The sequence below is a fragment of the Porites lutea genome, chromosome 2 (genome assembly GCF_958299795.1).
Source record: "Porites lutea chromosome 2, jaPorLute2.1, whole genome shotgun sequence".
NCBI lineage: Eukaryota > Metazoa > Cnidaria > Anthozoa > Scleractinia > Poritidae > Porites > Porites lutea.
The window spans coordinates 56,112,603-56,127,942 of record NC_133202.1 but is presented as its reverse complement, the minus strand read 5'-3'; the positions used below and the strand labels follow the sequence as shown (position 1 = coordinate 56,127,942).

Genomic DNA, 15,340 nt, shown 5'->3' with positions numbered 1-15,340 from the left:
GACACCTCGGTATTTACTTCATGTATGAGCTATGAAAGTATGGGTAGTAAAGTGACAGAAAATACCGTAAAATTCCGAAAATAAGCCCCGGGGCTTATATTTTTCAAAGGCCCTTTTTGAGGGGCTTATTTTTGGAGGGGCCTATATTCGGAGGGGCTTATGTACGGAGGTTACCGGTCGATTCGATACATACCTTAAGTCGGTTCGATCCACTTGAGGTCGTTTCGATTCAATCAGAACAACTTGCCAACTTTTGAAGATTTAGTCACTACCATTAACAGTTCGTAGTGAATGAACGTTTATTTTACGGAGGGAAATTTGCGTTTCAAAATCGATTGGGCTAGCTTCTAGTGGCAAGGAAATTTACCATTTTTGCTTTGTTTAAACGAAGGGAATTGTAAGTAGTGTTTTGACGGAATAGTTTTAAGTAAATTAATTGTAAATAGGATTTTAATAGTTAGCATTGTTATCAATAAAATTAATTGATGTTAGGTACCGGATGTTAAAGTGCTACTACGATCAAATTTTTGACTACCATTTTTTTTCGCTAGATTGGCAGTTTAGTACTTGAAGTACATGGTGTGCAAATTATAGCTTCATGCGATTAAGGAAAGTGGTATTTTTTGGCGCTCAAAAACCATTAATTTTCGTCCGCCATTAAAACGCTATGTTCCTGTGGCCTGGTTACCAAGAACACTTTGTGACGTCATTTACTTAACGCAGTACACACAGCATGACAATTTTCTTCCAAGAACTTTGCTCAACAATGTTCTCTTTCCTCCCACTTCGATGCGTTCTTGTTTAGGAAGACTCTTTCGATTTTACTACATTAGGCTCCGTATGTGTGCAGCAACCGCTTCAATCGATAGAATTGTGCTGCACGCGAGTCTGACCAACTGAATGTGAGATTCGAGGAATAGGTTTGTTTCCAGCTGACAGTTTCGCTGTTTTCTCGGTTTGATAACTTCGAAGAGTGCTGCAATAGCATTTACGGGGCTTTCAACGCAAACCAGTAGCGGAAAATTAAACTTGGATCATTTGCTAGCATATGGAAGAAAGATCAATCGACAGATCTTGAATCCGGAAAGAAATCTTCGCATAAAGAGGGAGCGCATGGAGGTAAGCTTACAGTTCGCAAAACTTGCTAAGTTTATTTATATCGCCGGTGGTGATTTTTGCTTTTACTACTGGCGAATTCATCGAAGATAAATTTTCTCTTAGACCTTTCTTCGACTGGAACGCGACGACTACGAAACTTTTAGGAAACTTTCAAAAAGATTTGCCCTAAGGCAACAGATCACAGAGAGCCCTCTAGTCTTGTAAACACTATTATTGCTCACACCTTGCTCTTGTAGTGTACTATTTTTTCTGTTACCACTATTAACATTCCTTTGAGCTTTTATAAAAAGTTTTAAAGCTCTATTTGTAAATTTTTATTATAAAATATTAAAATCTATCAGGATCATGGTGCAGTCTGAATGGTATGATATTTTAATATACAGTAAATTCCTTAGTATTTCCAACATTCTGGTCGCCATAACCCTCACTAAACAAAAGGTATGCTTTTTTCAATTTTAGTCTTCCCAAAACTCAGAGCCTGATTAAAACTGCACAGACACATTGTCAGTTCAAACCACAAGCTAAAGCAAGAGAGCCCACACAAGTTTATTGCAAAAACTGTTTTTGCAATTTTGTAAAATACAGCAAGAATTATTACCATTTACTGATGTGGTCTTTAAATAAAATTGTGATCCTATCTTGAATGTTGTGTATTGTTATTCTTTTGAGTGAATAACGAAAAGTTTTGCAATCTCGCATTGAATACTTATAATAATTATAATTATAGTATATCATAATTTGAGATGTAAACTCCAACTCAGGGGCACTCATGCACTGAATCACTGAAGTGATGTGACTGACAGATTGCAAGTTAAAAATGAATAATCACCAAGGCTTGGTCACTGAAATATTTACTGCAACTGAGGGTTATGTACATGTATGAGTTTCATGGCCCCTGCTCATCACTGCTGCTTTGTGTTTGACTACTCAAGGTTGTGCTCTACCAGCACCCAGTTGGCCCGTGGTGCTTAACTATTGTTCCGGGGCAACTAGGAAATTTTTTCATAGATATCATGTGCTGGGCACCCAGGATTTCACGGGTCTGGAGCACTGGGCTCCTTTCAATTTTTCTTAGAGCACAGCCTTGCTACTTCAAAAACCTTGGTGTATCTTTTAACATGGGATAGACTAATGTTATTCCTATAAATGAGGAAGCTTTATGGCCCCTTACCACATACAAAGGCACTGTCCACCCTACTGTAACAATTGATCTGCACACTTGTTGATCACAAGATAAATGTGAGGCCCCAGCTAAGAACCTGGAGAACAAGTTTAGGTCTTACGTACTGTGTGCAATATACAAATCCATTATTTTTTTGTCATATCCGTGATTACAATAAACAAGCCAAGGGCCGTAATACTGTTTAAAGGCTGCAATTTTATTGTTCTTTGTTGCCTGATTTAGCATAGTCTATTTTGGGGGTATTATAAATAGCCTAAGCGAAGCTAGGGCAGGGCCCATGCAGGGCAAAGGGGCTTCCCCACTTTTTGAAAAATAAATAAATAAAATGAAGTACAGTGGAACCTTGATATAATGAAGGGCCAAGGGACTGGCAAAATATGTTTATTCTAACGAGGTTTGTTAACTTTTATCCAGGTTCTTTTTCATATTGCCTTATAGTTTACTATTACTGGAGTAAGAAAAAATAGTTTGTTAGACCGAGGACTTCGTTATAGGGGTTCCATTGTAATATACATTTTCATATGAATAGTATCTTTGGTGGAATAAGAATCTTCCAGCATCTAAATTTATTATTGGTCCGTTTTGATCCCATCAGTCTGATGCGTGGTAAGCCTTAAAAAGTCAATCGTCCTAGATTTCTGCATTTTCAAACCAGCAAAGCTATGTAGCATTTGCAACAATGCAGAATAGTCTTTTTTGATGAAGGTTCTTGATTAAATCTGAAGACTACTCCATGAACTACGGTTTCTTAAAACGAATTATATCAGGTGATGATGTGGTCTCTGGCACATTTCAATGACATGCTAGACAAATTGAAGGCATTACAGGAACCTACAGTGTAATATCATGATCTGCAAACTTCTAGTGGTGGATTCAGCATGTGCAATCACCCTCAGCAGGAGAAAGGTACTTTTCAGCGGCTTGAAATCTATGAACATGACTGCTCAACAATGACTCAAGAAAGGTTCAGTAATCTGACAGTTCTAAACAGCCACAAAGAGGGAACAGCCAAATTTGCTCTCCCCCCCCCCCTCACCTCAATGTAGGTGGTCACCGGCCCGCGCACATTAAAAACTGCTTCCCAGGCCCTCTGAGGGAAGGTACGTTTTTTATTGGGGGGGGTGGGCCAGGGTATTTTAGAATTTTTTTGCGAAAAAAGTCGTGGCCCTCCCATTTCCTGGAATGGATTAATGCATGACCCTTCAGAAATACCCAAACAAAAACATCTGACCCTCCCCCCTACCTATCCAAGGCAAAAATAACCGGAAATGAAAATAACAAACTGGAAGTGTTACTCATATAACCGCGTTCATCTGCGCACAAAGTAGTTAATTGCGTGGCGTGTGATTGTACGGTGAAAACTTGAAAATGGGCAAGGATGTACGAGGAATAGAAAGAGGGAAATGTGCTTGTGGTGAATGCGAGGATTTCATGAGGTCAGATGGAACAACTTGTGGTTACTGTGGCTGTTTGCCGACTCGCCATTCTAAAAAGGATGCCCACTACTCCTCTCACTCTGTTGGTGGCACATCGGCTGCGGGAACAAGTGAAAGCGAGAAGTGGAAAGGTGAAGGTTCCCGAACCCAAAGGGCGAATATACTAAATTCTCAAATAGTACTTTGCCAAAATTCTACCTGTCCTTTTGGACCACTTGTCCCTACAAGGAACGCATTCGCCACACTTGGGTATTTTTCCAAGCTAGAACAATTTGAGAGCCTTCATTGTGAGAAAGGAGAGCTTTATATGGAGTATAGGCAAATGTTGTGTCAAGAGCGAAATGGCCAACTATGTGAATTTTGCGAGAAGGATGAGACTACCAGCGCTCCACTTCCAACTTGACGACCATATCCCGACTATGGCAAGCTGCCAACCTTCCATTATCTCTCTTGGAGTGCAACCCCCACCAATGGCCGTGAGCCGGACGACTTCCAGCCTCGAGCTCAGATTAAGAGATTGTTTGAGGAAAGTGAACTAGTCAGTGGGGACAGTGAGGCTATTAGAAAGTTTTCAGATAAATACATTGTCCCCGAAAAACTTGTGGCAGAGTATGTTGAACACCTTGCCCAGATAAAAATGCGCAAGGAGAAGAAGAAAGAGGAGACTGAAAGGGAGCGAATGGAACGGCTGAACCGGCAGTACAATGGCATTGACTAAGCTGGACTGTACAACTCCGATACGCTGTCGTCCTTGAGAATGGACGAGCTATCCTTGTACTTTTCCCATCACAAGATCACCTTCAAAGGGAAGAAAGCTGCAAAGGTCGCAATGATCAAAGTGTACATTGGCAGCTTGCTGTACAATTCAATGGAGCGTCAACAACCTCGGCAGCCCCCGCTTAGAAATGTGAGGCAACAAGTGACCTCATCACTTTCCGAGGTCAAAACTGACTCGCAAAGTGATGTAGTAGATCGAGTTGTTGGTTCAAGCTTAAGTGAAGAATCCTCACCGGAGACTGATTTTACACCAGAACCCCGCGCAGAAACATCAAAATATGGGCGAAAGCGGAAACGGGTCGAGAGAGACAATTATGTTAGTTGGGAAAAGATAGTTTTTTGATATATAAATTTTTCGATAACTGCAAATAATTTAGATTAATCTTGACTGGTAGCTTTGCTTGTATATACAAAATAGAAGCGACATGGAGTATTTTTTTCCTTGCCAAAAAAACTGTGACCCTCCCCCGGTTGAGAATAAAACAGGTTTGACCCTCCCCAATTTGTAAAAAATTTACTGATGACCCTCCCCTCCGAAGCCCCGGCCCACCCCCCCCCCCAATAATAAACGTACCTTCCCTTAGGGGTTTTAACTCTTAAAAATGCTAGTTTCTAATAATATTTTACAATGGAAAAAACCAGCAAGAAAAACCCACAGAGCACAATCAAGGATGGGCCTCCATGATAAACATAATTTCCACTGGGTAACACTTCTTCCTAGAGGCAGTGAATTTATGGCACACTGTGTTATCAGCAGAATCGATACATAACGTTAGTTGCAAATAATAATTTATTAATGCAGTGATAACCCAGTACTCTATGATCTACAGACACCCACTTAATTGGACACCCATATATAACAGGCAGTTTTGTTTGTCCTGAGGAAAAGCATAGATTTTTTCTTTAAAATTAACCGGCTTAGTACGCACAGTAGTTAGCACAGTAGTTAATGTGGACAACAACCACTTTTCTCTGTTTCAAGTCAGAAATTCCTATATATTCTTAATCCAGCTTTACAGACACTGGTTACCCAGGCACTTTCTATTTTTCTTGTCACAATGATGTGCCAATTGTAGATATTGTACCAAGTTCACGGGTTAATAAGATTTTATTACCAAAACATCTGCAGCCAAATGGCATGACACATTTGACTCTGATACATCTTTCTTTCTTCCCCTGTTTGTAGTCCTTTGATAAATTTTCTGCCTCCTACTCAACAAGTTTCACATCCTTGGCTTTTTGCTACAGTCATTGTTCCTACCCTTCTTCCTCCTTGTTCCTTCATGCTATATATCAAATAAATCATGTGTCTGTGACTTTTTTCCAGAGAGCTAACTTAATATGGACACCCGGATAATACAGACACCCATATAATATAGACATCATAACATGTCTGTGTTAACCGTTCCACTTTACATATTTTCTTGTCTAGCCAAAGCTTCAAAGCTGGTCCCAGTAAAGAGAGCATCCAAAAAATGCACACCTGGGTTTGAATAATAAATAAATTAAAAAAAAAAAACGTCACATACAACAATTTCATAAAGTTATCTATAAAAGTTATGGGAATACAAGGGGATATCATTGACAATAGTTGGATGAGGTGAAAACTCTGAATTTTTATTAGCGTTGCAATTTATAAGTTGCTATACTGATCTGCAGTCAATCGATAGGGAAGGTATAGGCAGACACAGCCTTTTCAAAAAAACATGAGCTACAAAGAATGTGACAGTCTTTAATGTCAGCACTGAAAATTATTAAATTGATATACCAAATCAAGAGCGAGCGATCCCCTTATTTATCTATTTATATTGAAAATGAGTAAATTAACTTTTCTGACAAAGAGAACTTAACATTAGATCTAATTTTAAAATCCTCAGCTCAGATATGTAACACTAAAGTAACAATTAAATTTTCAATAATAAAGGACAGCAGTCCGTTTAAGATGGTAAAAAAAAAACATGCATATGACAACGAGCTGTCTGCTTTAGAACTGAAACTTAGCTGAACTGAAAACTGTACCCACTCTGATTCGCTGTGCCTGAAGAGCTATAAAGCAAAACTTTATCTACACTTGGATAAATGAGCACTCGAGAGTGGCTAGAAGGCAGGTGAAATTGGTGCGGACTCTCGATCGTCTTGCCTGTGTATTATTATTATAGCTAGTACGTATACAAATACACCTACCAGTAGTCCGAATCTCCGTCGGCACAAACTGCATAAAATACGACTTGGTGAAATGTGTTTTTTTTCCTTCTCTGAGGCTAGCTGCCCTTAGTATTTGACTTTCTCATATTCAGTCGGTGCTGGTTCTACAGAGTCATCGTAATCTACGATTTCCTCCTTCACAATTCCAGAAACGGGCGAAGACGAGCGAAGCTTTGAGAATCGCTCGCTGTTTTCTCACGGTTCAGGTTTGTTTTCTTGGCGTGTTCAGAAAATGACGTCACAATCAGAGAATAATAGCTTTGTCACTGGAACATAAATTTGTAATGGCGGACGCGAAAAACCTACATTTTCAAGCTCAATATTTTCACTTAGAGGGCGCCAAAGTTCATTTCAATGACCGAAACAGGTACAGCCACTTCTGATAAGCTGAAAAGAAAGCATTTTTGTGAAAAACTTGACATTAAATTTTGATCGTAGTAGCACTTTAAAGTACAGTGACATGCTAAATTTGGGCCAATCAGGGACGAGCCATAAGAAAATTGGTGGTGGTGGTGGTGGTGGATGCGGGAAGCGAGTGGGTGAGGTTTAGCTCGTCAGAATTTTCTCCTCCCTCAACGAAAATTTTATTAGTATTATAATTATCATTTTAAGTGCAACCCTTTAGTAGGATTTTGTGGAGAAACTTTGCTTCATACCTTTTCGCTTTTAAATTAATTCAAAATGATGTCCAGTTTATAAAAATACACAACTTGTCCTATAAACGCCACGTTTACTAGCCTGAATTTCATCCGATTACTTCGAGTCGTTATTACTCCCTCAGTAACGTCTGAATCGACCGGCCGTTAATGCCGTCCAGTGACGTCACTACGCCTTGACCTTTGCTTTAATTCATGCAAAATTTTCAAGTGGCAAACCGAGAAATATCGTTTGGAAATGTCTGCATGATACAGAACTGCTTTTATTTTTTCGATCGTAATTCATATTTAACGCTCAAACTATCAACTACATGCGGTACAACTCTGAACCGGTTGTACTAAATCTGTAAATCAAACTCGGTCGCAATCACGCAATGACTGAAATAAACACACACACGAAACACTTAGTTCAAAAACACAATGATTTGCTTTAATTGAAAAGAAGCTATTTGGTCCTTAACGAAGAAAAAAAACAAGGAGACAAGAAAGAAAAGCTAACAGAATCATTGCACTTGACGGTAAAAATAGCAAGAAGGTCGAATTATAACATTAATCTCAGAAAACTTCGCGTAAACAAAATCATGATCAACGGCCGCCGAAACCACAAAGCGGCTCTGAATGAATACCTACCGACTCTCCGCAATGATTCTTCATTCGCAGTTCAATTTAGCATTTCAGTTTCGAAGACAAGGACAATTTTGCTGTTTAAGATAAAGATTAAGCTTATCGCAATGTTTGAACGAAACGAATAGATGCATCCGCTGAGTATCAAGCAACAATCCCGCTAAAATTTTTCATAATTATACATAATTATGCGAATGTTTAGACAATCAACCAATCAAAATCACTACCCGGTTTTCGGGTAGTGAGTGACGTCACTGGACGGCATTAACGGCCGGTCGATTCAGACGTTGTTGAGAGGAGAAAACGACTCGAAGCAATCGGATGAATTTCAGGCTACACGTTTACTATCTAAGTTTATTTATGATAAAGAATTTCTTTAAAAATAACCTTCACTGGAATAAAGATAGAGGGAGCTGTTCAAAGCAAATAACAATATATTATTTAAAATAAAAAATTGATAACTACCTGGATTTTTGAAAAACGGGTTATTCAAACTGCGGTGAGTCAGACGCATTTGAAACTTTATTTCTAATTCGTTTTGGAAAGAAAACTGTTGGTACCTTTCTGAGGCATCGCCTGCAATTGTTATGATCTCTTATATTTACACAGACATTATCGTATCAAAAGCAGTTTTTTGAAATATGGTCAGGAAACGAGCACCTGCCTTTCAAGTTTGAAAGGACCAAAAAAGTTGGAAGTTCAGGACTTGTACGGTAAAAATAACTATTTTCAAACATAGATTGATGGTAGTCGACTCAGGCACGTAGGGCCCGCTGTGGTACCACGGTTTGAAACGTGCGGAAAGAGAGTCAAAAAACAAGATTTCATCCACGGTTGACTGTTATTTTTTCTGCTTTATCAACGCGCACTTTGTCGGGTTTTTTAGTTGAAGTTTTCTCCGGACCGAGTTGGCTTTCCCCTTTCGGCGCTGACTCTCTTTCCAGGTCTGTTCACTATGCCCCTGATAGGAATGACAGACCTTCTGAGCGGACTGAATTTTTTAAAATAACATCAGTCTATGTTCCCATCTATATTAGTGAGCTCACTAGAACTTAATAACAGTGTGACATAGGTATTTATCTATTAGTTCTCGTACCATAGCTAAATGAGTATTTACCAGTTACTTAATGCTATGCGTTCTTATTAACTAACGTATTTGTGGCCATTCTTCCCGCAGCTGCATGTAGTTTACGCTCAATGAACTAATGTGTGGTCATTGAACTACTGGTGTGGTTATTGATCTGTTGTGTACTTATTGAACTGCTGTGTGGTTATTGAACTAACAAAAAGGAAAACTAAGCTGCTGCTCTAAACGCAATTTATAAAGCAAACCAGAGCACTTATTGCCCTTTTAAACTAGAAATTGTATTAAAGCTTGCTACCCGTTAGGTCCTCTTGAACAGACAACGAACAGCTGCACACTGAATCACCCAATTTCGGACCGCGAGTTGTAAATACAAGACCATGACGTCACTACCCAAATATGGGGTCTTACTTACACCCAAATATGAACAAAAATCCAAATTTTAGAGGGTTATGCAGAATTTGAGAGTTTTTGCCTACATTGCCCGGCGTTATAATTCTGCCGCCGAGGCAACCTCGCTTCTTAGCTCGGTTGTCGCGTTGGCAATTAACCACCGTTTGGGCTATGCGAAAAGTGGAGGTGGTGACAGTTGTTATGGGAGCTTTGGGAGCAGTCCCAGGGCACGTTCTGAGGACCGACTTTACAACAGGAAAAGAGAATTCAGATAAGCTGCGTGGCACTTTAGACAGCAAGTAAGAGAACGTTCAACAAACAGTAATTACGAACAATAGTGCCGTGTTGAAGTTTCTTTAAAAAAATAATAAAAGAAGAAGAAGGAAAGAAAAAAACTCCAACAAGACCCGTCGGGACTTTTGTTCCATTGGACATTCTCTTACTTACTTTAGTAGGAACTGCGCGCAAGTAAGAATACTTCAGAGATCATGAGAGAGGTGGCCCGCCAGACACTTGCTTTTGACCCTTGGTAACTGGCAGTAACCCGCTCTAAGGACCTCAAATAATACAAAGTACTTCAGCCATAATAAATGCGTCACGACTGACTAAGACGTAACGGCACGGCAAAAATGTCCTTTAAGTTCGGATATCAGAAGTCAATGTATTGAAGTAGAAAAGCAGCGTTGTCTTGAAAGGTTCCTGCTTCTTTGGCTCAACAAGGTTTCCCAAAGATTTTACATACATATAACGCCATTTTATTTCACACTGCAGCTAATTTTACAATTCCAGTTCGGATTCTCAGTGTGCAATAAAATGGTGTTATATGTATCTAAAAACTTTTTCAAGCCTTGTTGACTCAAAAAATCAGGAACCTGCAGATCAATCAATCTTGAGTACTGGGCAACGAACAACTGTTCGATTTGAGTTTTCGATGACGTCTTTGAAGCATTTCTTTTAATATTTGAAGCAGGAGTTCTATTGAAATTAAATTTTATCGGAAGATTTCTGCTAAAAACTAAACAAGAAACTAAGTAAAAGATGATACGACTAAAAGCAACTGCCAATGAACAAGAAACTTAACAAAACGTAAAGTAAGATTGACGGTACACACATTCAATAATATTACATACTAAACAATGATGAGTGATCCTTTCTCAAAAATTTTTCTCGTAAATTAAACATTCGAGCAGTTTTGTGATGAGATCGGGGACTGGGGGGGGGGGGGGGGGCATTCGCTAGCCTATGTACCGCCGTCCCCTCAGCTCAGAAAAAAAAAAGACGGGAAAGGGCAATCTCGTTGCCGGGTTCTCTCTCCTACCCGTCTCTCTCGCCCCGCAGGGACGTTTTGGAGAGAACCCTGGGCACGAGGTTGGGAAAAGGGTTTGGTCTTAGGTTTGGTCAGCGTTTAGAGCGGTTTTCACTTGACTGTCGAAAGTAATTGAGGAATTGGTTTGGTTTTGGTTTTACTACGCCCTTTGGTTGGCTAGTGTATTTACTTTGGTTTTGGTTTTACGACAGTCAAGTGAAAACCGCTCTATCTCTTTCCCCATTTTTTTCCTTAGGGGAAGAGGCTGTTGTACACAGACTAGGTATTCCCGAAGACATTAATTTGTCCCCAGCCGCGTGAATTTGTTATTTTAATCCATCTTTTTAATTTAATGACTTTTTTTACCTAAAGTGTCAAGCCACACTCTCAGCCAGCTCCGAACTAAGCTAGGGCTTGTTTCAAAGTCTGTTTCAAAGAAGCTCAAAGAGAAACATCGGGTTGAAAAATAAAAAAAAGAAAAGAAAAAACCAAAGTCGCTTTTGTCATTGCCGTTTTCACAGCACAAAAGTTTTAAACAGTTTTATTGTTATCACTTCTCTTCGTGGTTTTTGGATCAAATCACGAGTAATGAGTTGCACATTGCGATTGGTTAAAACAATCGGAATTCTTCCGACTCGTTTTCGATTTTGCCTGCCAATAATGAGAACGAGGCTGTCACAGACCTCCCTTGGAAAGGAAAGAAGATTTTGTCGCCGAAAAAAGCGTCTTCTTATTTTTGATATAGTCGCAGTCGGTATGCAGGAAGAAGATAGAAAAGCCTTGCGAATTAACAGAGAAGTATTGTTGAAAGATCTAGAAGCGAAAAAAGTCGCATCGATGCTTTACTCAAGGGGAATCTTTAGCGAAGAAGATAAAGACAGTGTGAATGCTAAGTCGACTCCAGCCGAACAGCGAGAAGAAGTTCTGGACATTCTACCTCGGAAAGGACCTGACGCCTTCAGTGTGTTCTGTGATGTTTTGCATGAAGTCTCTCCGCATCTAGAAAAACTACTGCGACCTACTCAAGAAGACGGTAAGGCTGATATGTTGTTTTAAGTGAGAATATTGGTGAAGTTTTAACTAGCCTACACTTTCGGGCAGATTTTTTGTTGAAATGAATGACTACAACTCCAGCTCAAATGCATAAATAAGCTTAAGTGGTCATTTTATACAAATTGTTCCAAACCTTCTGCAAATGGCGGGATTTTTATTTTTGTATTTGAACTCTCGCGCTGTTTGAAATCGGTTTAATTGGCAGTTGATATATATGCGTGACTATATATTTCTATTCCAATTCAATAAGACTCCTATTAACCTATTAGCTGAAAAAGTGAAGGTTTTAGTCATTTGTGCTGACTCAGATCTGGCGTCATCTCCGTTTGAAGATAACTTCCAGAATAAAGAGTTTTCTTGGAAGGAAAGGATGTCTGAAGTATTATAATTACCTTTGTTTCGGTTTATGAATCTTGAGAATACTCCTTTTCCTTGTCACTCGAATGCATCATCAAGTACAATCCGTAACGTCATTGAAGGTGCAATGTTTTGTGAACATGTGATGAAACAAAGGTAGTTACAGCTCAAAGATAAGCGTCCACGTTAACGCGCTTCAAACTAGTTCGCGGAAAATTCGCCAACGCGAGTCCGTTTACCTAACGCACTTCAAAAACGTGCTTGCATCAGAACTGATTAGTATGTATGAGCTAGTGTATTGTTCCTGGTTTATTGTTATCGCAACAGCCGCAACAAACGGCTTACCGCAATGTCTACACGATTCGGTGAAGACTGAAACAGGGTTTCGATTCTAAACAGTAATCGTTGTTTGACTTCACAACACGAAATAGAACGAACGAAGAACAAACACACAAACTTACTTGGAGACTAAGTTTTAAGTAATCTTCTAACTTCTCAGACGTCAGAAATAACTTTCTACTTTATAAAATAACAATTTTTAAAACTCCACTAAGCGTTTAATTCTTGCAAGAAATTCCTGAACTATGCAAATTCAAGATACAGGAGCAGTTGAAATCTGCATATTTTCGCACGGCTCGGCTGATACTTTGCGTCGAAATCTTGATAAAAACGTTCAGAAGTAGGCAGCTCACTACAGCAATTGAACGTGAAAAGCAATCCATGATCTTTTATCTGTCAAATCCAAAATATATACAAGGAGGTTTGTGTAAATAAAAGTCAGTTTAATATGCGACGGTGTGTAAACAATTTGTTCTTCGGCTTGTCTTTCGAATTCTTCTTGCCGATTTGTTTTTGACTGTCTGTTTGTGAATGGCCACCAGCAGCTGAATATTGCTGGTCATCGGCGTCTACAGTCAGGGTGTTCTTTTCTGCTGGAAACGTTACTTGTAATTTGACCGCTTTACCTAAAATGCTGCTTTCGCGATACGCGATAGCATGTCAGTTTGATACTTCGCCGCTTCGCTTTTTTAATTTGTGAGTAGTCTACTATGTTGTTTTTACGCCCCTTTGGTGGATAGGTAAGGATAGTGTAGGGATAGGTAAGTGTTGGGACCAATCTAGTCGGCAAATAATGGAAGATTACAACGTATTCAACCGAGGACGATGGCTTTATTTCGCCTACACGTGGTTTCTAATCCTATAGTCCGGCGTTCCAGTGCCCTACTCAGAGGGAGTCTAGGTCCTAATACACAACATCCCTCCACATTTAGATAGAAAACAATAACATGTAGCAGGAGTAGAAACAAAATTATACTTGATCCAAAAAACATAGACATGGACTAGCAACAATGTCAACAATGTCTCTGAGAATGCAGTGTCTCTAAAGTTTAAGTACAATAGTCTTTGAGATAACTTGGGGCCACTCTGTGTCTCTGGGACCTCCTGAGTGGAACTTCAGGCTCAACAACATTTGGTTCCATTCCATTTGGTCACCACACTCTGCTGCGGGTCAGTTTATCCTGTTTGTGGGGCACTCCGGTCATCACCACTTCCAGTATACTTGGTGTATCATCATGTGTATTACCATTCTCTAGCAGTTTCTTTACATGAGATGTATTGCGGGAGTATTGGGCTCCTCCTGGAGATTGCACGATCAAGCCGTTCCCATGCTTGTTTGCCACAGTGTACGAACTTGGTTCAAAACGGGTTGTGAGCTTGTTTTTCCTCTCTTGTTGCACTTGATCTCCAGAAAGTACCTCTGAGTACCTCGCATTCCTTTGCATGTCAGCGTACGCTTTGCTCTTACTCTTCTGTTCATTGTCCCTATCACGCACTTCTTGTTCGAAATGTACATCGCTCAGCTCAGGAAGCTTGGTTTGTATTTTCCGTCCGAAGAGCAACTCGGCAGGGCTTACACCAGTCGTTGAATGAGGTAAGCTTCTGTACGCTGCAAGATAAACATTCAGCTCTTTCTTCCGGTCCTTCTTTTCAGCATGTGCGATTTGGAGCCTTTTCAGAAGCGAGCTATTTTGGCGCTCAACTTCTCCATTTGCCTGGGGCCATTTTGCTGTTACCCTTGCGGTGTCTGATTCCCCGCTGCTCCATGTACTCTGTAAACTCTGTTGCTACGAACTGTGGTCCATTGTCAGATGTCAAGTTCTCAGGTAGACCATATCTTGCAAATATCTCTTCCAGACGCGAGATGTCTTTAGAGGCAACTGTGGATCTCATGACGTCTATCTCGTGGTAGCGACTATAGTAGTCAACGACGACCAGAATGGACTCACCAGTGGGGAGTGCTCCGAGCAAATTAATTGCCAAATCTCTACATGGTCCAGTCGGCAATGCTGTGCTCCTGATAGGCTCTGGTGGGATGGGACGGCTAACTAACTGACATCCATAGCAGGTTTTGCAGTGTTTTTCAGCATCCTTTTCCATCCCGGGCCACCACACTTTAATGCACAACTTCTGTTTAGTTCCAAAGATGCCCAGATGACCTTCGTGAGCGAGAGACAACACCCTGGGTCTGAGTTTCTTCGGGATAACGATTCTTGTTCCTCTTAGTACTACATGGGAGGTATTTCTTGTAAGCTAGCTGGTCCCACGGTTTTCCGTTTAGGCATTCCTTGACTGCACAGAGTTCTTCATCGATCGCTGAGGCTTCTTCCACTTCTCGTGTAGTCACAGCACAGGGGGTCGCATTTATGGCTACAAATCTGACATATTCTTCGGCTTCAGCTGAGTGACTGTTGCTGGTTTTTAGATTTCTCACTAGCCTTGAGAGGGGGTCAGTAATGTTGCTTGGCCCAGGCTCATACTTGACCTTGAATTTGTATGGCTGCATTCGTAACACCCATCTTTCAATGCGTGCGCAGGCTTTTGACCTTGGGCCGTAAATAACTTCCAGCGGCTTGTGATCTGTAACAAGATCAAATGGCACACCATACACATAGGGATGGAACTTTTCACACGCCCATACGAGTGTCAGCGCCTCTTTCTCTGTCGGCGAATATCTTCTCTCGGTGTCTGTCAGACTACCACTTGCATAGCAGATGACTCTCGGTCCATTCTTCTGCTTTTGGGTCAGTACCGCTCCCAGTCCAACTGGGCTTGCATCGGTAATTACTTGGGTTGGGGCATCTTTGT

General features: G+C 40.4%; 1 protein-coding gene across 1 annotated transcript in view; it reads left to right on the top strand.

Annotated features, from left to right (window-relative positions):
- Window positions 1-11,479: 11,479 nt before the first annotated feature.
- LOC140927235 (caspase-2-like) overlaps window positions 11,480-15,340 on the top strand; it is a 47,714-nt gene continuing 43,853 nt past the window's right edge. Inside the window, exon 1 of the mRNA XM_073376872.1 lies at window positions 11,480-11,816. Coding sequence (XP_073232973.1) covers window positions 11,540-11,816 — 277 coding nt within the window. The 5' untranslated portion in view covers window positions 11,480-11,539. The remainder of the gene's footprint in view (window positions 11,817-15,340) is intronic.